At 41.5% G+C, this 27,476-nt stretch overlaps 1 protein-coding gene across 1 annotated transcript in view; it reads left to right on the top strand.

The window, feature by feature from the left end:
- Nucleotides 1–26,982, top strand: part of LOC111227411 (contactin-associated protein-like 4) — a 56,950-nt gene extending 29,968 nt beyond the window's left edge. The window contains exons 6-24 of the mRNA XM_022752860.1: nucleotides 1,220–1,395; nucleotides 1,512–1,658; nucleotides 3,398–3,643; nucleotides 4,431–4,599; nucleotides 4,767–4,938; nucleotides 8,739–8,845; nucleotides 10,528–10,647; nucleotides 10,909–11,109; nucleotides 11,286–11,448; nucleotides 11,730–11,857; nucleotides 12,082–12,252; nucleotides 14,520–14,738; nucleotides 16,686–16,925; nucleotides 19,235–19,465; nucleotides 21,056–21,189; nucleotides 21,705–21,792; nucleotides 23,206–23,421; nucleotides 24,949–25,020; nucleotides 26,786–26,982. Of these exons, the coding sequence (XP_022608581.1) occupies nucleotides 1,220–1,395; nucleotides 1,512–1,658; nucleotides 3,398–3,643; nucleotides 4,431–4,599; nucleotides 4,767–4,938; nucleotides 8,739–8,845; nucleotides 10,528–10,647; nucleotides 10,909–11,109; nucleotides 11,286–11,448; nucleotides 11,730–11,857; nucleotides 12,082–12,252; nucleotides 14,520–14,738; nucleotides 16,686–16,925; nucleotides 19,235–19,465; nucleotides 21,056–21,189; nucleotides 21,705–21,792; nucleotides 23,206–23,421; nucleotides 24,949–25,020; nucleotides 26,786–26,982 (3,197 nt within the window). The remainder of the gene's footprint in view (nucleotides 1–1,219; nucleotides 1,396–1,511; nucleotides 1,659–3,397; nucleotides 3,644–4,430; nucleotides 4,600–4,766; nucleotides 4,939–8,738; nucleotides 8,846–10,527; nucleotides 10,648–10,908; nucleotides 11,110–11,285; nucleotides 11,449–11,729; nucleotides 11,858–12,081; nucleotides 12,253–14,519; nucleotides 14,739–16,685; nucleotides 16,926–19,234; nucleotides 19,466–21,055; nucleotides 21,190–21,704; nucleotides 21,793–23,205; nucleotides 23,422–24,948; nucleotides 25,021–26,785) is intronic.
- The last annotated feature ends 494 nt before the right edge of the window (nucleotides 26,983–27,476 follow it).

Genomic DNA, 27,476 nt, shown 5'->3' with positions numbered 1-27,476 from the left:
GTTCATCAAAGTCAAACTCCACATGAATTAACTTCATGCCAGCGAGAAAATTCCCTGTTCGCACTGTTTCCTTTGAAATAAATAGATTTCAGTCCAACATTTAGTATTTTTAAATGCAGATGTGCCCAAACCCTTATTTACTATCTGTCGTATTTACTATATCTGGTTTATCCACAAGGGTTCGGGAAAGGCTTCAACCCCATGTGACTCTGAAAGAGACTGTGCTTTTGTGGTTTAAATATTAATAAAGTAAAAACATCCTGTCTCAACAATAATCTAAACATAGCGATAAGGGAGTTTAATAATGTTTCATTTGCTAGGAGCTGATGATGCGAAAACAAGTGGAAAACATTGTCAGTGAACATTTTGTTGACATGTTCAGTATCAACCTTTTGCAACTTCTTGTGCGTGTTTTGTCATGTTGATAAACAATGTAATACTGTATGCACGGCATTATGTTTCTTTCAAAACATATTTGCTGCTGCAAATTCACTGCTGATACTGAGTATCACTGATGACTAAATACACTTTACCTTAATTTCTCTGTCTCTATAAACATCAGTCTGCTGATCAATGATGATTGAGTACATGTCACTTTTTCCTCCTCTGTCTCTGTCTGTCTCCTTCCCTCTCTCTGCTTTCTCCCTCTGTTATGCCAAGTATCTGTCTGATCGATCAGTGATGATTGATGACTAAACACATTTGACTCGGGCTCTGTCTGTCTCCCTTTCTCTTTCACTCATTCTCTCTTTCCCCACGTAGACAACGTTGTCTCCTTTCAAACAATATCTAATTCATATTTAATGACTGACTGCATTTAGCTCCGTCTTCACCTCTTTGTCTCAGCAATAACTCTGCGCTCTGCCAACACTTAAGGGAGTGCAGAACACCAGCAGTATTTCCTCTGTCGTTTCCTCTGCCTGTCTACCTCTTCCTCTACTCCCTTTAGTGTTAATTATGTGTTATCATCTACTGTGTCTGGTTCTTTCTCGGCTGTCAATGTAGATTTGGTTCTGGTTCTGAGATGTCATCCCCGCCAGAAAACTGTGACACTACTGTACCAGTTCATTTCCTTCAATCCAAAGACATCAGAGCAGAATTTGTCACCTATACTTATTTACTTTAAAGAATAACATTTTCTCCTTCAGACTCTCCTCATCCTGTCCTTTATCTACCATCACCACATCTTCATCTCTTTGTCCTCCTCCCCACATTCCAGGCAGGAGTTCTTCTCCTGACAGCCGGCATCTCGTGTCTCTGGGCAGCCTGTTAGATGACCAGCACTGGCACCAGGTCGCCGTGGAGCATCACAGCAATCACCTCAACCTCACTGTGGACAAAAGCACGCTGTGGGTGCAGATTCCACCAAGATTCACCCACTGGGACCACGACCAGGTGTGTTTATGTGTGTGTGTGTGTAGGCGACAGAAAAACACGCACTTTCATTTTTTTCGTTGGTTTTTTTAATCTTTGTATGTATTTGTCTGTGTGCTTGTGTTTTCCCCTTACAGATGAGTGTGGGAGCAGAGCACGGCCTCGGCTCTCTGAGGTCAGTCGGGTCGAACAGAAATTTCCACGGCTGTTTGGAAAACCTCGTTTACAACGGCGTGAACTTGGCGGACCTCGCCAAACAGAGAGACCAGCGGGTCTCTGTGAAGGTACACTGGCTCACAATGTGCTACTGAAAAGCAGGTGTGTGTTTGTGTTTGTATATTACCACATGTGCACTGTGGACACGCTAGACATAATGCCTTTTGGTGGATGCCTCACGTTGGATCCACTGGTGCATGTCATCTATTTGAGGGCTTGTAAAGGGAATAAGTAACATTGTGGCCTGAAATGAGCCTCATATATGTTTCAGTCCAACATGAGTCCATTAGCAACAAATATAATAGATTTTATTTCAACAAATACATGTGAATGAACATTTAGCAACCACTGCAGAGGTGGAAGAAGAATGTATACTTAATACTTAAGTCAAGTGTATTATAGAAGTATTATAATCAAAATACCAAACTATAGTACAGAAAGTACCAAAAATAAAAGTACAAATTATGAGAAATGGCCCATTTCAGAATAATATCTTTATATTAATTGATACTATTGGTACTGATGCATCATTATATAAGCATCATTTCAGTGTTGCGGCTGGTAAAGATGTGACTAATTTTAATTAATTAATATACTGCCAGGTAGCTTCATCTATTAAACTTCATCAGAATTCATATAGAATTTAAATGTTTTAAATACAGTGTGGTAGAAATACAAACTAGCATAAAATGGAAAGTACAATGCCAGAGTAAATGTACTCTGTTACTTTCCACCACTGACCATGAAAAATATAAATTTTTAACACTCACAGACATTGATTCAACAATCTAAATGACTGGACAAGGTGTTGTGCAGTATAATTTGCTAGTAACCATAGCAATAATACTTGTGTTTGACACTGCATTAACAGATGATAATAGACAATAGCAGGTGGTGCAACTCACCTAACTATGTGCTAAACTGAAAATGAACTACTTTGGTAAACACAATAATACTGTCTGAGGTGTCCGGTGTCAGGACAAGTCCACCCTGCGTCGTGGTATGCTTCCTACTTGTCTGTCATTTTTGTCTATCAGCCTAACAGTGTATGACTGATGACACACCAGATGTTTACTGAATAAATGTTGTCCTTTGCTGTTGCTGAGCTGCATCATAAAGGGTCTTTAAGAGAAATATCTCCTCACTAAAATCCGTTTTACTGTAAATGCTCATAATGAGAAGACATGTATCTCCGTCAGTGTGTTTGTGTGCATGCATGGATGTATGCTTGTGGGCTCTGCTGAATCCCTGCGGCACTCCCCTCTTCAGTCTGCATTACTGTTTATTACTTTAACTGCCCCACAAAGAGCTTTCAGATATGATCATGTGTCTGTGTGTTGCATACGCCACTGAAAATAGAAACCCAGTATTCCCAGTAGGGAACCCGGGATGTAACGTATCACTGCCCTAGCAGTGGACTTACTGCAGTTACCACTTACGCACAGAGAAAGCCAAATGCCCCCAGTCCTTTTATCGCCATCTTATTTCCCGCTCTCTCCTCTCCACTTTTTCTGTCTGACGCTCTTTCTGCTCGCCCGTACTTCCTCTATGACCTTAGATAGCTGTTGGGTGACATTGGTGCCTTCAGTTTGAGCTGCTGGTGCTTATTCTAAGCCTGGCCATTATCATTATGGTAATGCTCTCATGCTCTTTAAGGAGACTTGCTGATGAGATCTCTGTGCATGAGGGCACCGCCACACAGCCTTGGAAATTAATTTATATTCATACGTTATCGTGTTTTCCCTCTTTGGCTATAATAATTTCTTTCTCTCCATATCTTTTCCCCTCTCTTCTCCATCTATCTCAGGGCAATGTGACCTTTTCCTGTGCTGAACCCATTTTTGTTGCCATGACGTTCACCAGCCCCCAGAGTTTCCTCTGGTTGCTAAGGGTGACCGAACCATCATTAATGGGCATGTCAGTGGGGCTTCAGTTTCGAACCTGGAACAAGGCAGGGTTGCTACTGACCTTTGATCTCCCAAGCCAAGGGGGTGCGGTCTGGCTGTACCTGAGCAAAGCCATGCTCCATCTTCAGGTCCACAAGCCTGGCAGGGCACCGCTGGAGCTCAGCGCAGGTCAGTCTGACCACAAGCCTCCAACTTAGACCTTAGTGTACCCATGCCAAGTGTCTCTATCTTGTGTGCAGTTAAATCTCATCATGGTCCAGATTAGCATTCACACATTCAAAGTATAGATTCAGCAAAGCTGTAACCGACTTGTGTTTTGTTTACTTGTGATTTTAGTAATGTAACCCAGCATTAAGAAGAACATCTTGATTTTAATAATGAAGTTGGTCTTTGTTTTTGCAGTGGCGTTTTGCAGGAAGCTGAGCCCTCAGCACAAATCAAACAATACTCCTCATATTCATTGTCATACACAGAGATGACAGGTTTTCAAATTTGCACAAATTTCAAGAAACACAAATGCTGAAATAAAAAAGCTTTTATTATTATTATTTCTAAAAAGCCAGAAAAAAAGTAGTGGTAATCTTCTTTAGCCAGTAGATCTGGATTCAGACCCCTTCTGCTGCCAAACATACATCTCTGTGAAAAGTCTCTGCCAGCTCCAACAACAGCACTGCTTTGTTACTGAGCCCAACCTTTGACACACCTCCACATAGAGTACAACAGTCATAAAGAACTTTCCCTCCAGAGACCAATAAGTCATAAGATTTATAGTACTTCTCTTAAAACCTCATCCTCGCTCTTAACATCCTACAAAATCCTGCACATATCGATTCTAGTTCCTGACCCAGGTTCACTGCAGATTTAGACAAAAAAATCTTTACGAGTGATACAGCTGATATTGAATTACAGGATTAAATTAAAATCAAGATAAAGATATGTCGTTCTGTGTCCTCAGCTTCAGCTCTGAATGACGGTCAGTGGCACTCTGTGGTGCTGGTCTCCAGACGAGGACGTCTGACCATCGCAGTGGACGGGGACGAAGGAGCCACTGCTCATGCCAGTCCCTCATTTCTTATAACCACAGGTCAACTTTTCTTTGGTGGTAAGAGAGGAACGAACAAATGAACACATGCATGAATCAAGGTTTCTGTTCTTGAGACACTCTAATCGTATATGATAATATATGTTATCACAATATATCTGTCAGTGCAGTCATTTTTTCAGGTTGAAGCTTGATGTGGTGGTTTCCTCTGCGTTGTTCATGTGCAGGTTGCCCTGCCGATGGGAGCAGCCAGGAGTGCATGAACCCTTTCAAAGCTTTCCAGGGCTGCATGCGTCTGCTGACCGTGGACGGCCAAGAGATGGATTTGATCAAGGTGCAGCAGAGAATGATCGGAAACTACAGTCACCTGCAGATCGACATGTGTGGCATCATCGACAGGTCAGACCTAAAAGCAGCATTTGTTTGGTGATATTTATATAGGGCGGATTGACCCAAGCAAATGTTAAATCTGCTTTTGCCTTTATTTATCCACAAGATTTTGTGTCTTAGAAGGAATTATCAGCAAAGAGGATGCGATAATGTTAAAATGTTTGATTTTGTTGTCACTCTTCCTTTGTAAATCCTGTTAATCTCCCTCTGAAGGCTCAGTGACTGGCTTCCTGTGAAATGGGGTTACATGTGGATTATTAGACAGACGTGGATTGGATACAGAGGGAATTATGGCAACAGTCTTCTCTCTCGATGTTTCCCAAAATGTTTCTTTGCTAGAAAAACCTTTTTTTTTTGTTGTTGTTGTTGTTGTCATTTAGCATCATATGAGGTGGAGCTTCTTTTCGCTGTGCCACAATGTGATTTCACTTCTCTGTTTGCTTAATTGAGAGAAGCAGTGAGCCTGTATGGATTGTTATGGAGAGAACACACCATCCAGGAGACGCACATGCACAGACACAACATTTAGTGAGTTATTGTTCAGCGGAGACCAGAGTGAAATGAGCACAGTGAGAAAAACATTTTTTTCTCTGCCAAGTTGCCATTCTGTTCACTGTGTTTTATCTGCTTGGCCCTGACTCGCGCTGTGTCTCAGTGTGTGGGTTTGGAAAAATTCTAGGATATTATGTTTCAAAGTTACTGTAACTGGACAGAGAAAATTGGCATGTTTGAAGAAGATTTCTTATTTGCCTGGTTTGCTCTCTGCGTCTGCTGTTCCGATTGTTGTTGCCAGATGATTGTTATCTTCGTTATTGTTTTTTCATTCAGGATGGCATTTCTCTTTTCATGACAGACTATTAGTTTAAGGAGTAAAACTTTGCACTACTGTGTGTGAAGCACAATTTATCGGAGTATCTCCTGGACTCGAGTCACAAACCCTGAATGTCTTATAGGAGCTATATGTAAGTTTTGCTATTGCTACGTAGCCAGCGTTAGCATTAGCAGCTGTTTACTTACCAGTCTAAAAGAAACGTTGCGAGGCCTTTACTCATCAACAGCTGTCTCCAGACTCTTGTCTCTATCACATCTTTTCCTCTACTGAACTTAGCATGCTAACTAGCTAGCACCGGCCCGTCTCATCACTTTCCAATAGCAACTCACTGCAGCCTCCAATCTGCCCTGAAGACATAGCGCTGCTCAGAGGGCGTATAATAACCTCTTATCTTGTAAACGCAACAATGACTGAAGCTCTTGTCAAATGACAATCACCACCACCCGCTCCTGCCAAGTTCAGTGGCCCCTTTAATATGGACAATTAAATTAGAAATGCCTCAACAAAAGAAGCTTTTGGCAAGCGATTGGCAAGGTGTTCATTTATATATACATACATCATACAATATATTAATATATACATACATGTGCCAGACCTTTGCATAGATATATATATGGAGACTAAAACTCTGTTTCACCAATATAGATATTGTACACTATAAAATCTATTACAACCATTAGACAGAATCAATATTGTAGACGTTTCTGTGTCATCAAACACTGGCTTCTAATATGTCTCTTTTCTCTGTCTGTAATCCAGAAAATGTCAAGTCAAACTCCACTGTGTCAGTTTAATGTTGTTGTGTATGTGTGAGCAATAACACATTGCTCTCAGACATTAGACCTTTTTTCCAAATCATTAGAGCCCATTGGTAAATGGCATACATATTATCCACCAAGCAGCTTTTGTTTCAATGAAATGTCAAGTTGAAAAATTGATTTACACCTCTCCAACCCTTTACCTCCAACCTGCAGTATACTTTCCTGAAATATGTGCCGCTTGACTGATCATATGTTTACAGAATTTATCAGCGGACTCAGAAAAAAATGTAAACAAGGCGACAGAGGACAGGAATAATATGTAATCCATATATTTAAAAGCACAAAGCAGTGAAGTAAATACAAAGTGCTGCACCTGCCTCCATCCCGACTTACTTTTAGATAAAAAGAACGCAAAGAAATTGGTGCTAAAAACCAAACTTTACCATCTGACAATCCTGCTGAGTAAGGCCTTTTCCAGCAGTGAATTTCCCACCAGCTAAAAGATTAAACATACACGCTGCGCTCTCTCCCTTTTCTCTTTCAGTCTCTCTGCAGTCACTGACCTCATTTCCCCTTCCTAATATGTTTACCCAGTCGCCGCTGAGCTCCAGTCATCCCAACCTTCATCCGCTTTGTTGCTGCCTTCCTCCTTCCTCTTCTTCGATCCCTCTCTCAACCTCAATTCCCCTTCCTGGATTTCTCCCTCCCTGCAGTATCTCCATCATTTTGTCTCTTTCCTCTCACTCTCACTTTTTTCTTCCCCTCCTCCTCCTCCTCTCTTTCTTGTTTTGCTTGCCACCGCCAGCTCCATCCTGACACAAGGATGACATTCAGAAGAAAAAAAAGTTAGCTGCAGCAGAGTTTGCTCATATAGTATTAGGAGGAAAAGAGAGGCAGTGCTCACAGCTCCCAATACAGAGAAAGTAACCCTGTCGGGGCCAAGGTGAAGGAAAGGTACAAGGTGAAGGAAATGCCAGCGTAAGAGACAGTGGTAACTCAGACACGGCTTCTTGCTGAAACACTGTTCACCCTATATCAAAATATAAAGACTATTCTAGTGTGAGTCCTTCACCTCATAAAGTATTAGTCTGTAGTATTTTGGATACCACGATCCATGCTAAAGGATAAAATAATAACACCAGGATTGTTTTCCAATCAGAGAAATCATCGCAGAGTACCCACAAACACTCCACTGATCAAAAGGAAAATGTCCATGGAAGACAAGAAAAAAACCGACCCTGTATGAGCATTGTTTTCAGAGCTTTGTTCCATTCAGTGCTGTCAGAGAGACGCTTCAGATGTGTGCCTTCACTTCAACAGTTATTAGTTTGGAGATATGTTTCTGGGCAAATATATGCATCTAAGGGGATTCGCTGTGCCGTGCTCCGATACACCATGACAGCTGTCGTAGAGGGAGGGAAGGAGGAAAGGAAGGAAGAGCGTTTCTGATTCACTCCTCCAGTCGAGATTTTTACAGTCAATTATTTAATTTATTAATGCTGTCAATTGTGCTAAACATTTAGAAGAGCGAGGTGTTTAGGAAAGAGGCCTAAGAAATCCTCCAGGTGATGACGGCCACTGTTTTTATGATTACACAACTCTATTATTGTTTTATTATTTTTGACAAAAACCAGCACTGAAAAGTCTGTTCAGCCGAAGCCTGACATAGTTTATGCCTTTGTGCCATGTCATTGCTGTATCATTCCAATGGGTGACATATACTTTCATGAAGGCAAGCTGTAAACAGGTATAGTGAAAAGTAAGGTGTTTACTGCAGGTGAGTAACATTAACTAAATTATTCAGTGATCTGTCCCGGCTAAAGCAGCAAACTTTGAGTGGAAGTGTTATTTTACCATCAGGAAAACCTTACCCTAACCTTAGCATAATTGTTTCACCTCCTTACTTTTAAATAAAAGGCTACCCTGAACACACACTGTATTTATTAACTTGTGTTCTCTGTTGTAGAGTTTGTGCTAATATCCCAAGTGGGTGAACATTTTGTAGTCAAGTCAAAAAGATAGCTATCCACATTGTCCTTGTCAGGTTTTTGTCCTGCTCTCAGCTTCTGAGGATGTGTTTAAGTCGGGAGTAGTGTCCCTTCTGTTGCGGAGTTATTTTAATGAAGCACAGTGTAACTCATTACCTGAACTTCATGGGGACCGGTTATTGGGATAAGGTCTAAATGAGGGCTCTCCTTCCTGTCTCTGTCTCTCAGGTGTTCGCCCAATCACTGTGAACATGGAGGCAGCTGCAGTCAATCATGGAGCACCTTTCACTGCAACTGCTCCAGCACCAGCTACAGTGGAGCAACCTGTCACAGCTGTAAGAGCCAGACGTTTTGGCAATTATTGTTCTTCAGAGGTCAAAAATACAATATGGATTCTGTGTGTGCACATGTGCGTGTGTGTGTGTGTCTGTGTATGTTTGCGCTTGTGTTCTGCTGTTTCCTGTAATGAGACAACCTGCTGCTTTTAATGTCAGGTCCCTGCAGACACCGTTGAAGCAGAAGGTCAGGCTGAGATCAAACACCTTTGCTGCAATCATCATTGTTTGGGTGCTGAGGAGTCTCAGTCCAGGGGAAACCACTCAACACAAAGAGAGGAACTTAGAGGAGGAGAAGGAGCAAGGGAGGAAGATGAAAAGAGCTAAAGAGAACAGAGAACATATAGGTCTTCGTTAGCTCTACAATTTCAGCCAAGGAGTTTCCTTAGAAAACTATGTCAGTTTTTTGCCTCTTCACAATCCATGCATCCATATGTAATGTAAAGATTTTGTATAAAGACCCTGTAAAGTGCTCCTTTTGCAATCTTCTGCACAAACTATAAATTACAGACAAGATGTTTGTACCATTTACTACAGTATTCAGACGTGTCAAAGCTGAAATTAATCAAAATTTAATCAAAAATGGAGCAAGAAAGATCAATAAGTCGCTCAGTGGTTCCTACAATAAGCAATAAGCAAGGAGGGAGCTGCTGACTTATATGAATTTGATTATTACACACTTTTGTGGTCTAGAGTGATGTGTTCCAAGCCATTTAACTTATTTTCCAATTACAATTCATCAGATAAGCATCAGTCATAGAAATATTTAGCAGCCTTCCTGACTGCAAATCTCAGCACCTGCGAGCAGCTTGGATGTTTTACAGAATGGCTCCTAAAACCTGAGCTTCTGCTTAAATGGCTCTCAGTAACACTCCTGAAGAAAGTCAAAGACCTCCATTAGAGGAACAGTAGTAGTAGTAGACATTTTGGGAAAATATAATTGTTCACATTCTTGCCGTGAGTAAGACAAAGTACATCATGTCTGTACGTTAAACCCAGCAGCTTAGTTTAGCATAAGGTCTGGAAACAGCTAGCTTGGCTCTGTCCAAAGGTAACAACATCCACCTAACAGCACCTTTAATTAACACATTATATCTCGTTTGTTTAATCAGTGGAAACCCTCAACTGCGAAAACATCACACTGTGGTTTCACAGGGGATCATGTGTCAATCTCTGCTCTCTGGAGCAGTGACTTCCTGGAGTCTTGTCTTCACACTGAGGTGTTGACAGTTTTTTTTTTTTTTCTACATATCTGCACAGCAGTTACACGGTCATAAAATTTAATAAAGTAAAAATTTTAAACATGTTTGAGAGCAGAATACCTAAAATACATAAAGTGCACTACATGGTTCCTTGCAGGTTGTCTTGTATTATGTTATTTAATAATTGTGGAACAACCACTGAAGTTCCAATGCGACAAAAAGCTGCACTTTGTTGTCATGGTTAACCTGCTAATCGCTGAAAGAGATCAAATTTTGAAAGAGAAACAAAATAATAGTCAGCAGCGCGGGTGTGGTGAGCTTTTTATGTGTCCATTGTCTTATAATCTCTCCTTTAATAAAAAGAGAGAGAAGAATATTAATCTGGATCCATACGACTGTAAACAGCTAAAAAAAACATGTCCAATGTCCAGTGGCTGCGATATTGATGATGATGGTGATGATGTTTGTCTCTGTCCTCAGCGATATACGAGCAGTCCTGTGAGGCATACAAGCACAAAGGGAACACGTCGGGCTATTATTACATTGATGTGGATGGCAGCGGACCCATCAGACCACAGCTAATATACTGCAACATGACAGGTAGCTGACACACACATCAAAACACACACACACACACACATCAAAACACACACACACATCAAAACACACACACACACATCAAAACACACCACACAGAGGCCTTCGTGTCCAGTCTGTCTTTCATCCTGCCTCTGTTTCTGCCTGTCAGTCCTCCAGCTGAGTGAGGCGTCTTGACGCTGAATTTCCTACACACACACACACAAATGGATAAGAAAATTAAAAACACACTCTTTGCCTTTTCTCCGTCTCTCTCTCCGCCAGAGGACAAGACGTGGATGGTGATTCAGCACAATAACACAGAACTGACCAGAGTCCGACCATCGCCGGGAAAGAATCAGCACTCGGCTCACTTTGAATACGCATCTGAAGAGGCGCAGCTGGCGGCCATCATCAGCCAATCAGAGCGCTGCGAACAGGAACTGACCTACCACTGCAGGAAGTCACGTCTTCTCCACACACCAGGTGAGGTGTTGATGTTCTGTGACACCACATAGAAGCACAGTTCATCCATAATTCAACAGTTCTCCATTTATGGAAAAAAATGTTTGTTGATGAATGTTAGTGTTAAGGTTTGGATTTGGCCCTTTGGCACGAGAGACAAAAACAAGTGTGTGTGTGTGTGTGTGTGTGTCTCTCAGATGGCTCTGCACTCAGCTGGTGGGTGGGAGGTCCAGGTGAAGGACAGGTGCAAACGTACTGGGGCGGGGCTTCACCGGGCAGCCAGCAGTGTGCCTGCGGACAACAGGAGAGCTGTGTGGACCTCAAACACCACTGCAACTGTGATGCTGACTACACTGAATGGTACTGTGTGTTTACAGGATGATGAGATTGTAAAATATGCTGCAATAAAACATTTCCTTTGTCTGATTTATGTCATAAGAATATTATAGGCTGCTATATCAAATATCTTAGGAGGCAGTGATCGAGTTTACAGGTTCATCCTGTTGTCACTTTACTGGTGATAATGATTTTTCCCTTTTTTCTCCCTCATCATCTTCCTCCTCCTTCCTGTTTTTCTTCCTCTCATGCTCTCAATTATACTTGCCACCCCCACCCCTCTCTGTCCTCTCCCCACCATCCAGGACTAATGACACCGGCCTGTTGACCCACAAAGAGAACCTCCCTGTCAGATCTCTGGTGCTGGGTGATGTTCAGAGGCCTGGCTCAGAGAGCGCCTACAGGGTAGGACCCCTCCGTTGCCATGGAGACAGTAAGTCCAGTCCAGAGCCATCAATGTCACCTTGTACATGTGTTTTAAAATGAAGGGTTGTTGTGTGTCAGGTTTCTGTACAATACTGGTCAAATATCAGCAGCATTTAAATGATGGATCGTAATGATGTAAAAAGCTGAACTGCAAACTCATTCCTTCTTCTAATCTAATTTTCTTTTAATTTTAAAACTGGGACGAATAGGTTTTTCTTAATTTATTTACAGAAAATGTCTGGAACGCTGCGTTTTTTGACAAGGAGACATCGTACCTCCACTTTCCCACATTCCACGGAGAGCTGAGCGCAGACATTTCCTTCCTCTTTAAAACCACCTCATCCTCTGGCGTCTTCCTGGAAAACCTGGGCATCAAAGACTTCATTCGGATCGAACTCAGCTGTAAGTAAAGCCTTTCAAGTCCGGTGTCTAATCCGGACTGCACTTAAATGTGGGTACAACCTGAGCAGGAGGGACCATCCTGGTAGCTAAAGTTTCATGTGGACTGAACTCAGCTGGGGGTGATGGACCTGCATGGAGCTCAACCTCAGGTCCTCTAAACCCTAAAAAAATATTCTTCTCCTGCAACCCCACCATTTATTTTTCCTCCTCTGGGAAATCACTGCAGTGTCATTGTTCCAGCCCGCTGCAGTACATTTCCTTTATAACCACCAGAGTTTATAGTTCTCTGTATCATTGTATTGCACTGGTGTTGAAATAGCATTGTGCTGGAACCCTTCATCGTCTTTCACATAGTGTGTGCTGCTGTAGCTGTCTCTCAGCTCTTGATAAAGTGTTGTATGATTTTACGTTACTTATTAAAATTAATCTACCATCGTAGCTGGTCTTGATAGAAACAGAAGTACAGGTAACTCTTTATGACAGACTATATAATATATCCACACTATGAACTAGGTTTAACGTTGCAGCCGGCCATCTGATCTCTTTCCTGGAACCGGTGGAACCATTTTTTTTTTTTTTATTTGGCAGTAATATATAGTACGAAGCTGCAGCTTTTAGACTGACAGTGCAAAATGAGGACAGTCACACCATCACTCCTGTCACACCGCTGCCACAGCAATACCTTTCCTTCCTTCTGCATATGCACACGGATAAGAAGTCAGAAACTCAGTTAAACATATACATGACAAAGTCAAGTTTCTTTAAGACTGATGGCAGCCATGATCCACAAAAAGATTTATTTTTTAAAAATGTTTATGAAGATTTGTCTCGATTTAGTGACAAATGTATTTTCAATCCACAAACAAACACCACTCACTTCACTAATCTAATTAAGTGTGTTTTTGTGTCTATAAATACTTAAAAATATTAGATAGTATTTATTCACCAATGATTGAATGTGTGTATGTGGATCTTTCATCTTTTGGGGGAAATGCCACATTAAAATTCCACATGAATTTACTGAAAAGCATCTGAGTTTTACACCAACATGAAAAGGCAAAATGCATTTGTGGCTTGGAGACTGTTAAAGAGTCTCAAAGCTCCACACCTACAGTTATTGTAACCCAGTCCACACGTATCAGGCGATCCATGCACACACATTCAACAATCTGTAAACACACACAAAAAAAGCGTTTTATGCAGAGTAATGTTTTCAATTTGTGGCTCATGAAATCAGTCACCAGTGCTGAGACTAATTCTCTCCATCACAATATCGATATCAAAATCGTCTCTTCATCTCTCACCCCAACCAAGGTTGCGATAAACCTGGGTGTCATGTTTCGATGACCAGCTCTCCTTCTCTGACCGTGTTGCATCTGTCTCCCAGTCGTGCTGCTTTGCTCTATACAACATCGGAAAAAATCAGGCCTTACCTGACTCAGTACGCCACACAGCTCCTAGTCTAGGCCATGGTTATCTCGCTGGTTGTCACCACTACAGCAGTTTAAATGTCCAGCAATCATTGTTTCTGGTTGCTAGGACATCTGCTCTTTTTTGGGTGACATCCTTGTGAGCTGGTCGATGTCAGTAGTTTGCATCACATTATTTTGGTCTGGATATAGTTCTCAAAGTTCCAGTAAAGCTCATGTGTCAACGTGTCAAGTAGCTGTGTGCGCTCCCTCAGCAGAAATCACTTCATCTTGCTCCCTCCACAGACGGTGAAACTCTCACAGGGAATAAGAGCTTCAGAGTGGTCGTCGGTCAAAGGCTAACAAGTGAAAAACAGGCGACGAGAGAGCGATTGCGAATTTAAAAGGCTCTTTATAGTCTGGATATTAATGAGAAAGCCTCACAGGTTCAGCATGAGCTCAACAGGCCGATGTGCTTTGTTGGCACCAATTTCTGTCATGCAAATAGGGCGACATCATTAGCGATTTTACTTGAAAGTACATTTCAAGTAAAATCACTCTTCTCTTTTTTTCTACATTTCTTTTACTGTATGGAATTAAAAACTGAATTTTTTGCTTTACAAATGCAGATACACTCTAATAAATGAAAGAGGTTCTTGTGCATTACATATATACGTAAGTGCACCTTTGTATGTGTGTGTCTTTGTGTGTGTGAGCACTGGCCAACACCTGGCCTGTCTACAGGTGGAACAAGTTAACAGGCTGCAGGGAGACAGGAACAATGGGTGGTAAAAAAAAAAGGGATGTTGCTCAATATTTACAGTAAGACTTGATTTTCTTTTTCCTTCCCTGACGCAGCCTCTACTGAGGTCCTCTTCTCCTTCGACGTGGGTAACGGTCCGTTGGAGGTCGGCGTGAAGGCCGGCTTCCCGCTGAACGACAACAGGTGGCATCGCATTCGAGCCGAGCGCAACGTTAAAGAGGCGTCGCTTCGCCTCGACGAGCTCCCTGCCGCCACGCAGGAGGCTCCTGCTGACGGGCACATCCACCTGCAGCTCAACAGCCAGTTATTCATAGGTTAGTGTGAATGTGTGTGTGTGTGTTTCTGTTTGAAATACAAAGCTGCCTTTTTTATTCCTCAACATAGACAAAAACAATATTCAGACAAGGCCTTTGTTCTTACTGTCATTATTTTTCTTCAGCAGCTCTGGACACATCTTCCAGAGCCCCATGTAACAATACTCTCTGTTTTTTCCCCTCCTCTCACTCTGTTTCTTTTACTCACTTTGTGTCCCTCTCTTTTTCAAACACCCACACCATAATACAAAACGACTCTGTGCTCGTACGGTACATTTTCACTTACCCCAGGGAGACTGGGTGATTTTACATTTTGTCACAGAATCTAAACCCTTGAGCAACACTCCCCACTATAGCACTGCTTCCCATCCTGGCTCATAGTGTACAGGGAACATATTGCAGTCTGGTTATTGAAACTGACACATTTAAGTTACTTTAATGAGCTTGTTATATAGGCCGAGGTTTTGGAACTAATACTATATGACTTAAAAGACTGGGATAAAATCACCACAAATTGTTATAAATATCCTCAGGACAATGATTTGCACTGGTCAGTTTCCTTGCAATAACCTTGCTACAGTGTTTGAATCTAGTCCATTACTTAAGGTAGTCGGCTAGTGACAGCTCCTGATGAAACTCTGGGCCCTGATATGAACCTCATCAGCTGGGCAGTCCTGGAAAGCTGTTTATCTCATCATAGCAGTCTTGAGGTAGCCAGTTTGGCATGCTGAGACAATTATAAGTAGCAGAGCCTGAACTCTGAGGACAGTTGGAGGTTGTAATCCGAGAAGTCGGAAAACAATAACTTCTGGAGTTTAAATTCTGCCGGTGAAGGAAAGAAAAAAAACTGTTTTCCTGTCACAGTCAGCCAGTCGGGCAGGACAAGCAGACTGTCAGAGAGACTGACAGCTCGCCAACTTTCCAGATATCAACAATCAGCATGGTGCTCAGCTGGCAGACAGACAGCTAGTAAAAAGTCAACTCCTTGAATTTTTCACCTGCCAGTTTGTGTTTCAATGTGTTTCATCACCTCATGATTGAAAAAGATTCAGTATGAGTGTGGTTACAAATCATTGTTTCTGGAGGTTCAAAGGTTGCTCAGCTGTTAATAATAAAATCAAGTAATTATAAGAAATCAATCTGTATCACCTTGCAACAATAATAGATCTTAAAGAAAATTATGCAGACTGGATGTTCACTGGGATAGATGCACAACATAATGACAGTTTCAAGATTGATTTTCATACCTTCAGAACTGAATGGAAACTGTAGCAAAGATACATTAAAGAATATGTCACTGCTATGCTTCTGTAATGACTTTCTATAACCCACACCTGAAAGAACATTAGCAAGGGTTTCATAATAGTTATGTTGTCCAAAAATTTAAAATGGCTCACACTATTTTCCACCCATTTATCAATTAACCTGTGTGGAGAACATAAAGTGGTGCAGACGTGTCTTAAATAGCCTTCGATTGTCACAGTTAGGGTACTGAATCGGCAAACTGCACAAAATGTCAGTTACTGGCACTTGAGCTTTCAAAAACTGAACCTCTGCATGAGATCCTCTGCAGTCAAAATCAGCAGAAAAGCATGATTCAAAGACACAACACTGTATGTGTACTGTTGAGTGATGATGATTAGTCCATTAATCAATTAGTTTACTGAGAGAAAATTAATCTGCAACAATTATAGATTCACAGCTTCTTAAATGTGAGGATTTACAGCTTTTCTATGTTTTATATCATTGTCACTTCAGGTTTTGAACTATTGGTCAAGCAATTTTAAGATGTCAGCTTATGCATTTTTAACAGCGTTATGTATTACATTATTAATCAGGTAATCAAATGACTATAGATTATGCTGGACTGAACTAGAGCTTATATGTGTAACATGCAGGAAAAAGGAAAAGACAGACCAAATGCTGAGGTTTTTCCTTTGTCTTCAGGAGGCACGGCCTCCAGGCAGAAAGGCTTTCGGGGTTGTATTCGCTCCCTGCAGCTGAATGGCGTCACTCTGGACCTGGAGGAGAGAGCCAAGATCACCCCCGGGGTTCAGGCAGGATGTCCAGGCCACTGCAGCAGCTACGGCTCCCTGTGCCAGAACCAGGGACGCTGTGTGGAGAGATCCAACAGCTTTTCCTGCAACTGTGGCCCGTCTGCTTACACTGGAGCCTTCTGCGACAGAGGTACACAAGCTTTTCTCACCAATCTCCCTCCAGCGCCTGGGGCCATCATAGCACCACACTGCAGAATTAGCTTTTATGCAAATAATGACTAAATGAGAAACAGGATGACAGAAGACATAGTCTTAGCCTAAAAAGATTGTTATGGTGTTTTCAATTCAGAAACATTCTGACAAAGCTGATTCTGTCTCCAGCTCTTTGTGTAGTCAAAGCCATATGAGTGAGATCTCAGTGAACTTTTTAGATCTGTTAGTTAGCTAGTGAACCAAGTGATATAACTAAGAAATGTTAAAATGGAGCTATAGCCGCCAGCTAGCTTCAGTTAAATGCACACACACAAATTTTTTTTTATTGAGCCCCTAAATCCCCAAATGTTGATGTTTTGTATCTCACCACTGAATTTCAAAACTTCAACGAGACAATCGCCTCCTCTCCTGGCAAGAAACTACGTACGGTGGCTGAGAAAACTTACAAATAGCTCCTTTAATATCCATTTTCTCTCATTCTTAGGTTCCCCTTCAGTAACTTCAAACCTGTCTGGTAGAATATAATCTTTATCAGCTTGTTCCAACTCTTCGCTGAGATTTCATTTATGATAAACCTGAGTTCAATTTTCAAACTCAAGATTTGATGTTTTATGTTTGCACGATTCCATTAGACCATCATTTTATAAAGATTTCCCCAAATTTATCATGACATTGTTACATTTTAAATAACGCTTTCTGTTGGACCCAAAGGAAGGACAGACAGAGAGAGCTGAGCGGTTTAACAAAGGCTGTTTATTGTAGATTTTATGCTTAAGGCTGGGATCGCTGGAGAGCAGGACAGGCAGCCGAGCAGAGGACTGGAGGAGGAACACAGAGCAGGCTGGATGCTGGATCTCAGGCTGGGGTTCATAGACACAATCAGGAGTTCTGGCAGGCAGACAAAGGTGAACCTGGAGCACAGGCAAAGAACAGTTAGGCTGGAGTCAAAATCAACACAAGGAAAACTTGAACTCAAAACCCTGAGTTTGACCGTAGTGTGGTACGACACGAGTGGATGGACAATCTGATGAAGAGTGGATTAAGGAGCCGGGGTTTAAATACCACAGGAGCTTGTTGAGTAGATGAGCTGCTCTGAAGCAAACTGGCATTATGGCGAGGTTCTCATTCATAGACAAACAGAGCTGAGCAAGAATGTGAGTCATTCAGTAGCTTTTCAGCAGCAGTGACTGATGCTCCTAAGCTGCTGTTACAGTGCAGCACCTGAAAGTGGTCTATAAATAAAACACACGCACACTTTGAGATATGAAGAGAGACCATACACGCCAAAAGGAGGTCACGAATAAAGTCGAGTCCAGGTGCACACTGCACCGCCGTGTACTCAACACATGAAATCCTTATTTTACACAGCTGCTAATCATCTTAATCCTGTGGGAATAAGTCTTGAGGACGTCTGTGGTTGTCTGATAATTTTGACTCTTTTTACTTTAGGAACAAAATATCAGTCTATTGTCTTTTTTCCAACACTGAAGGAAAACATTAAAGTTAATATACTGCGATGAAGTCTTCCTCAGTATTTAAGAGACATAACTTTCTGTTTCTAATATTTTGGGCTTTTTAAACTGTATGATACTAGACAGCAAAGAGCTGAGTGCAGACCTCTGCTCCTTTTATAATAAGATATAATCATCCAAATCAACTGTATAGAAACGTAGATGCTGTTATTTTCCCAACTGCTTGGTGTCTTAAAAAGTTTTCTGTAAAGTAACCCTGCTTGGGCATTATTCCAGACTGTTGTTTTCTAATGCATTGCAAAAATTAGTTTTCTCAAAGACCTCGCACCTAGTCGACTTGTTTTTTAAGTCGTCACAGGAAATCATCATGTCAGCACTGTCATGCAGCCTCATATGTATCCAATAATTAACAGCCCCAGCTGTATTGTCTGTTGGAGATCCACAGTTATATCTGCGACGTAAGTCACAACTCTGGTCGCAACTGTGTTAGAATTAGCAGCCAGATTTTGTATTTTTCTTTTCACCTGTCAGCTGGTTTTCCTGTGGCTGCCTGTTCACCAATTCACTAATTAGGTATTGTCAGTGTGGTATGAATCACTGCTATAGCCACTGTGAGATTAGCTGTTACTTAAGTGTGAAGGTATACTGTATATATATACTGGATGCCAATTTAAATGCAAATTAACTCTGTTAATGAGTGTATGCACAGGATAAAAGGTTAATGGGCCTTAGTTTCCAGACAAAATGAAATGGTAAAGAAAATGTCAAAAGGTTGTTTTTTTGTTTTTTAATGTAATTATCTCCCTCCCTGCAGAGGTGTCAGCCATCTTAAAGTCAGGCACCTCCATCACCTACACCGTCAAGGAGCAGGTGATAAACGAGCCGAACAGGAGCTACAACGCCCTGCCCTCCTCCCTTTACTCTGACATGACCCTGAGAGCAGAAAACATCTCCCTGAGCTTCAGGACCAGCCAGAGTCCTGCTCTGCTGCTCTACGTCGGCTCTTACCACAGAGAGTACCTGGCTCTGCTGCTCAACAAGCATGGTGAGCACTCACATCCTCTTACCTGTATCGTATTTTTAACAAGGAATACTTACTTTTCTCAGTTGAGTGGTCACCGGTAGCCCTTTTCTTCTTCCTGGTACCAGCTCAACTCAACTCGACTCTTTTTGGTTTTCCATCAGGCAAAAAAAAAGGGGGGGGGGGTACTCAAAAGCAAGTAGAGTCGAGTGGAGTCGGTACCATGTGGTGGAAAAACACAGTATGTTGTGTCTAAGCATCGTCATGAGGTTCATCTCCTCTCTCTCTCTCCCTGCATGAAGGAGGCTTTTGTTTCTTGCTCTATTTTAATCTGGAAACAAGGTCCACAGCTTCTGTAACCCGGCCCTCATCTGCCTCTCTGGACGGCCCTGAATGTCTCAGTAGAGCATCACTATTGAAATCCTTTGAAATGAAAGAAACATTTTCTGGCATTTGAAAACTTTCTGTTTCAAATTCATTTTTATCTGAGTCTGTGTTGCTTCGTTGTCTGGAAAACAGAGACGTGTGTTAATCTGATGTTGTTAACAACGGTTGAAGGGTGAAAATTTCAGCTAAAACTTTTCACCCCCTACAAACTCACTGACAATCCATATAGAGTCTGTCAGCTCTGCAGTCACCTCCTGTTACTTGTTAATTGTGGTCACTGTAAGACTGCCTCTCACTTCCCTCTGTCTCCTCTCCTCTAATAAATGTGGTACAAAAGGTAAGTGTTAAAAATAATTAGCAGGGCTGAAGAAAACATGAATAATGCATGATCTGAAAACATTCTTTTCCTCTCACTCCGTCCGTGTCTCCTGAATACATATAATCTATTCTGTTCAGATTACACTGGCCTCACAAGGATTACATGCATTCTCAGTTATTATTCAAGATATGCTCATGTGAGTTGGTCGTCATCTAAATGGCTTTTTTTTTTTTTTTTTTTTTTTTTCTCAACAGTACAATAGAAAATAAGCTTTCCGGGAAAGCCTTAAGTTTGACTATATCCCTCTCTCCCATGGAACGCCATAAAAATCCTATAAATGATCTTGTTTCTGTGAGGGATTATTGACACTACTTGGCCCTAATTTTCTAAATATTGAATTTTATTTGGTTTATTATTCAGCTGCTGTTGCCCTGGAACATCCAGGCCTCTCTTGATACATATTAATACCCACTAAAATAAATTTCTATTAATGAATATGATGGGTGCAAGGGCAGATTTAGCATAGAAAATATCCGTGGAGCATTTCAGTGGTTCTGATTCTACTACACATAGTTGGGTGGTTTTTTAAGCAGTTAAGGAAATTGAAATGTTTATTGTAGAAGTTGAAATTGTGAATTTTTAAAACGATTGCATCAATGAAGAATCACAAAAGACTAATGATATTTGATTCATTTGTTAGAGTGACAATAGACAACTTTTTTGTTTTGATTTATCATTCTGAAGTAAATGTTGATTTCACAATGTAATGGCTATAGAACCATCAGCGTTTAGATGCCAAAAACCCTACAAGAGGTTGCTTTTGAACATGTTTTCATTTTCATCATGAAGTCCTGTTTTTTCTGTGTTTGAGTGCCAGTGTGATGTTTTGTTGATTTCTGTGTGTTCAGACAAGCTGGAGGTACGGTACAGACTGGACAGCAGCAAAGACACAGAAATCCTGAGGAGCAAAGTGAGGAACCTCGCTAATGGACAGTTACATGCTGTTACTATCAGCAGACTGGCAGACGCTGTCTCTGTGCAGGTAACAAACAAACACACACAGGATATCACACTGTTCTACTCAGTCAGTATTTAAAGCACGAGTCGGCCTGGTGTTCTCAGCAGCTACTTCGTCAGTCAACTTCAGCGACCAGCAGGAGAAGCAACAGGAAGACAGCAGGGACGAGCTGCAGGAATCACCGATAAGTCTGAGCTGCAGTCAAACGTCTCAACACATTTTTTCTCATTTGCTCAAGATAGCATTTCTTCTGCTGGCTCAGTTGGGTTCCCTGTAAGTTAAAGTGTAACCTTGGGGCACCTGATTCAAAGACATGATGTTTGTTTAAGCACAAGTTTTACTTCCTACGCTGATGAAACACACAGCCGTTCCTCTAACTCTGTTTCCATCACAGATGAAACTTCACTGTATTCGTGACGTATTAGAAACAAATATCAGGGCGCTGGACACTCAAAAAGCTGTGCAGCATTACTAACATTTTCTGTTGTGTCATCAGTTGTATGTTTTGAGGAATTTACCCACCAGTGATTTTCTTTCAGATCGACCAGAACACCAAAGAGGACTTCAACCTGACATCTGATGTAGAATTCAATGGCATCAGGTCCCTGGTTCTCGGCAGAGTGCACGGTAAGTGAGACGGCTTCAAAAACCCAGACGAGGCCTTTCAAGCTGCAGAGCACTCAGACTCATTTCAGAGATTTTCTACTTTGTATGCTGTTGTACAGGATGCAGCAGGTAAAGAACAAAGACAGAAATGAATATGAATGTCTGTCACTAAGATGGGAATTTATCAGCTGTTAACACGAGTAATGCAACAGTATGATTCTGTTTTAACTAAGAAAATCACAGTTCAACACATTCCTGACTGGAGATTCAGACACCAACTACCCAGTAACGAGTCAAATTTTACATTAACTGTATCAGTGGGGTGTAAACATCTCTTATCGTGTTAATCATCATGATGGAAACAACAGAATTGAAATCAATGCTTCAAAGAAGACAGTAAAGCACCGTTAGCACTGTCAGACCTGTTGGCAAAGCAGCTTAATAACACACAGTTCCAGTTTTATGAAGCTACTTTATCAATATTAAAGACTGACAGACCGACAGAACCATGCCACCAGCAGGTGTTACCGTACTTCACTTGCACCAGGTCTTTAGGGCGCTACGCTACAAAGCCTCTACTTAACAGCTAATGCAGGAGTTCAACATTAAGGACACTGCTCATAATATTACAGCATGTACTGTAGTCTTCACAACACAGTCTAATGTGCCAATTATTCCCCTGGTGGTAACTCTGCCAACTTGGCAAGAAGGCTTTCCCTTTGTTATTTGCTCCTGTGATTGTTCACAGTGTGTACACAACAACTTTCCAAACAGAGTACTCATTCCTCTTGGGAGGTTGAGGTTGCTTCGATGGCATTGCAGTATTACCCGGTCTGGAGAGCTGTAGCAGTACAGTGCACAATGCTTTCTACTTCCACGTGGGTTTGTCGCAGTATTGAACAATAAAGTTTGGTTAAACACGGACAAAAATATACCTCAGGTGCTCCGATAAAATGTTTGAAGACTGGAGGGTTCGGCTTCTGCATCGATTGAAATTCAACTAAAACAGCATGAACGACGATTCTACCAAAATACATCTGCTGCTGTCTTCTGTCTGTGCGGTGTGACTGTTAAACAGATCAGACGCGTAACAGAGAGACGGCAGCGCTGTAATTTGCTTTGTCATGACCTAGTTATGTTCGTCTAGAATCGTGCCCTCAGAGACGGACTAAGAAATAGGTTGCTAATAAGATGAGTGGCTGTGGGACCTCCTGACCCAGGTGTAGCGCCGGTGCAGCAGTCCCACTATAAAAAGTCACGCTTGTCCTCATCAGCAGGCTTTGACTGAACCAGTGATATGAGGGTTTTAAGGTAAAATCACACTTGTACAAATAGTTTCATGTGACACATATTACGACCAGGGAAAGTGTATGTTATCGTTCCAAAGATTTAAAGGTCTACTGCTAAAACAGTGCTGTGTCTCTTTCTCTCCAGACTCCGGTGAGCTGGATCCAGACCTGGCTCGGCTCACCTCTCTGGGTTTCACAGGCTGCCTGTCCGCTGTCCTCTTTAACTCCATCAGCCCTCTGAAAGCCGCTCTGCTCCACCCAGACACCAGCCCTGTGGTTGTCACCGGCCCACTGGTCCAGTCCGTTTGTGGCTCCACTTCAACCAATCCCTATGCAGCAGAAACCACACACCACCAATCAGGTCAGAGGGACATTGTGTCTTTTATCTTGGACTCCATTCACACTTGTCATTGCGAGAATCCAGATGCTATTTAATAAACTGCAGTTTACACTTTGTGTCTCCATCGGCCTGATCACAAATCTGACTGTAATCCGTCTACAGGTAAACTGGGGTGAGCCCAAAGTTCAGGGTGCACCTGACGCTGTTTGGTAACTGCCAAAAACCCCACAAGAAGAATAAATCATGCACTCTTGCAGTGAGCTACAATTAGCTCTTACAGTTGCACATGTTAAGCCAGCTTTTACTGTAACTAGCTTTGCGTAGTAGCTTCCACTTACTGAGCAGAATACAAAGGTAATAGTACGAGGGGTCTTCCCATGTTATATTTTCATGTTGAAAAGTGGAAAAAAAACATATTTATTGCTACAAAAGTCTCAAAGCAACTTCTCAAATGTCAGTCAACTGCTGCTGGGAAACGCTCACCCAGTGGATTAAGGACTCTGTTTACTCTTTTGAAAAATCTGCACAATAGCTCCATTATTGTCATAGTTTATATTTGCATTCACAAAAAACAGTTCAGGACATCTCAACACTCAGCTTGTCAGGCTCAGTTCTCAACTGTCAGACACTTCAGTCGGGCTTTAGGTTGTTTTGTTTTGGGTTTTTGTTGTTGTCAGCTTTTACAATATCAAACGTGTCTCTCATGGAGAGCTATCCTCCGTTAGACGGACCATAACGGTGGTGTTGAATGTTGGGCCCATCGGCTAAACTGGTTTCATGAATGCTGTACGTTGAGGCAGGTTTCATGTCTCTGCACATTCTTTTTCACAATGGAGGACTGAACGACGAACAAATGGTTGACAATAATGTAAAATGTACAGATGTGTAGTTCCTTTAAACTCCTGTTTGATTCATTATTTAAACCCGTTTCCGCTCAGCTTCTAACTTTATCAAAACGTTGGATTTTCTGATGTAAGATGGCGGCCAATGAGTTCTTCATGTTTCATAATGAGCTCATAGACACTATAGGCTCATACTACAGGTGTCACCCCTTTTCTCCAGACGCTGAAATTAATAAATGTTATTGAGGTTACCGTATCGGCTGCTGTCCAGCCCTCTGTGATGGGACCTTCTTGTTCCTAATAATGTAACAACACCAGGTTAACGGCCACTAGATGAAGCAATTGACTCAGACCTGGAAAGGGTTTCCCTCGCTATATCTTTCCCCTGTGGTCAGTCGTACGGATAATAGTGAAACGTACTGTGGTTTCCAATATGCCTTATCTGCTCTGACTGATGGTCTGACTGTATGTGATGATTCCTGTTTCCCTGCACATTTTCTGCGCTGAGCGTCTCTGTGTAGAATCTCCGTTTCTATTTTTCATGTCACAGATGACCTCCCTGCTCCCCTCCTTTTTTCTTTTAGTCTCCTCTGTTTGACTTCATTTCTTCTATTTGTTTCTCACTCTTTTTATTCCCCCGTTATCCTCCTTCCACACGTGTCCTCATATCTTTCCTGCCTATTTCCTCTGTCTCTCTGCGCTGCAGGCCAGGCTGGATCAGTGGGAACGGGTCAGCCTTTGGTCAACGCCATCAGGAGTGACTCGGCTCTAATTGGAGGTACTGTAACTGCAACATGTCTCACTGTCACTCTGCCATCATCATCAATCATGAGACAGAAATTCTCTGTACACCAAGCTGTGACAATGTGATGTACAAGAGTTTAAGATACTTGAAAACCTTGAATTCTTTTCTTTTAAGACGTGACACCGAATTGTATACTGTGTAAATGAAAGCCAGACAAAACCTTGAGTGTCTGAGTACACAAAGTAAAACACAACTAATTATAATACAAATGACTTTATACTGCATGTACAACTAGTGCCCATTTTTTATTGGCTGACATTGGTGCAGAGACCTTCTAATAAATGAAACTGCCCCGGGAGCCTGGAGAAAATGAGCAGACAGCAGCACTAATGATGAAGCAAAAGCAATCTAATGTTTTCTCGTGCCTCTTTGGCCTCTTACCAGTTGTTTTTTAAGCAGGAGTTTTTTTTTTTCATAATGTTTCGTCTCTATTTTGGGTTCTTCAATTCAATTCTGTCCCATTTGAAAACGAGGCTTATAAAGTCACAGAGCTCTGTAATCTGCTGCCTGCATCCTAAAATATCTATACATTTCAAAATGTACCACAACCAACACACAGATTTCACACTCTCTGTTCCCGACACATCTGTTTGAGCTTACGTCACACCCTGTGATGCAAATTGTAACACCCTATGGTATACAGTTTGTATGTAGAGCTAAATACAGCTGCAGGAGGTGCACAACACGGTCTGCAGCCTGTGTTACGAAAGCTCACTTCAAAATAAACGCTACTTTTGTTACGTTACGGTCAGGGGTGTTCGATATGCAAAAGAAAATCATATATTTTGGCAGATTTTCATTTTCACTAAAATATATTTATTGATAATATAAAGAAGATGATGGTGTGATTTTTATTGGGGCTTGTACCAAACAACATATACATATGTGGAGAATATGATTTGTATCTCTGTAGCACCACAATGCTTCATTTATGGCGAGTTGTGATGCATTTTATCCCACAATTTGAATATTGCACTTGGCCATATTGTGGTTTCGATAATATTTTGATTAACTGTTCAGCCCAAGGAGAGAAGTGTATGCTCTCATATCAACAGTGACGTAACCTTCACAGCATGAGGGGGATTTTATTTTGAAGAACATCGTCTTTTTTCACTTCTGTTTCTGTACAATATAAAAAGTGAAGTCTGTAAAACCAGTAAATGTCAGCTGTTGATGTGTCCTCTGTCTCAATACAGTGGCAGTCTCAACATTTTGCTCCACAAAGTTGTGAATGTCTAGATGAAACCTTTTTTTTTTATCATTATTATTTTTTTACCTTGAAGGTAAAACGAACGCAGCAGCGTACACAGAGATCTGCTGCAGTCAATATGAGAGCAGCGATACAATTACAGACTTTGATTAGTTTTGCAAAGAAGAAAGTGGAAAAAGCTTAAAAAGTGTCCAGATGTGTGAAGCTGATACGTACCTAAATATGCAGACTCAGGGCTGTAATCACTGTCAAAGCTACCTCTACTAAATATTGACAAGGAGGGGTAAACGCTTATTAAATCAATTGCGTTGTGTTTCGTAGTTTTACTTAGTTTTGTAGATTTTTTTCTCTCTGTGAAGAAAGAGTCTTTTATCTGTCAAAGACGGATCAGTATATTTACAGTGACAGGTTGGAGTCATTGTATTTATTCTACCGGCCTGTTCTTGCTTTTTAAAGTGGACTTCCCTGACATAGATCTACACTGTGAGTAAGGAGGGCTGTAACTTTTTCCATTTCTCTGCTTCACAGGTGTGATAGCGGTGGTGATCTTTGTGACCGTGTCTGCATTAGCCGTAATGGCCCGATTCCTCTACAGGAGGAAAGGGTTGTGTCAGAGCCAGGAAATAAAAACAGTGAAACCTGAAGACAGCCCCGAGCTGCCGTTCAGCAGCCAGAGCAGCTCGCACAACGGTCCGAGCGAGAGCCAGAAGGAATATTTTATTTAGGTGGAGGTTTGACCCGCTGCTGACCTGGAGGTGTTGGAGCTGAGGAGATGGAGACGGAGACAGAGACAGTGATGCCTTGTCAAGCCTCAGTGCTTTACACTAAAAGAGTGTGGAGAGAGACTGAGCCCGAGCAACAAGAGCTCAACAAGACGGGAAGATACAAACAGAATGACACACTCATGATCTGTCGTCTTTGCTTTGGTTTTGTTTTTGTTTCTGTGGTTGTATTTTTGTAAAGACTGTACATAGATGCACAAAAACAAAGTGTTGAATTTATAATGTGTGGATACTGTCAGTAGAGCAATTGTAAATATCTAATGATGTAAATCTTAAAATTATGACTTTATATCAATCAGTCTCTTTTTCTGTTCTGTTGAGATGTTTCAAATTATTAAGTGAGCAACTGTATTTTTCATGGAGTCGGTAAATTAAATGCGTTAATGGGTTAAATGCATTTTCTGACGTGGATAATGTGTTTGCTGTTGTTGGTGAGT

This window comes from Seriola dumerili, unplaced genomic scaffold (assembly GCF_002260705.1).
Source record: "Seriola dumerili isolate Sdu_G_001 unplaced genomic scaffold, Sdu_1.0 BDQW01000187.1, whole genome shotgun sequence".
NCBI classification, from domain to species: Eukaryota; Metazoa; Chordata; class Actinopteri; order Carangiformes; family Carangidae; genus Seriola; species Seriola dumerili.
Note: the sequence above shows the minus strand (reverse complement) of the source record. Positions and strands in the feature narration are given on the sequence as shown.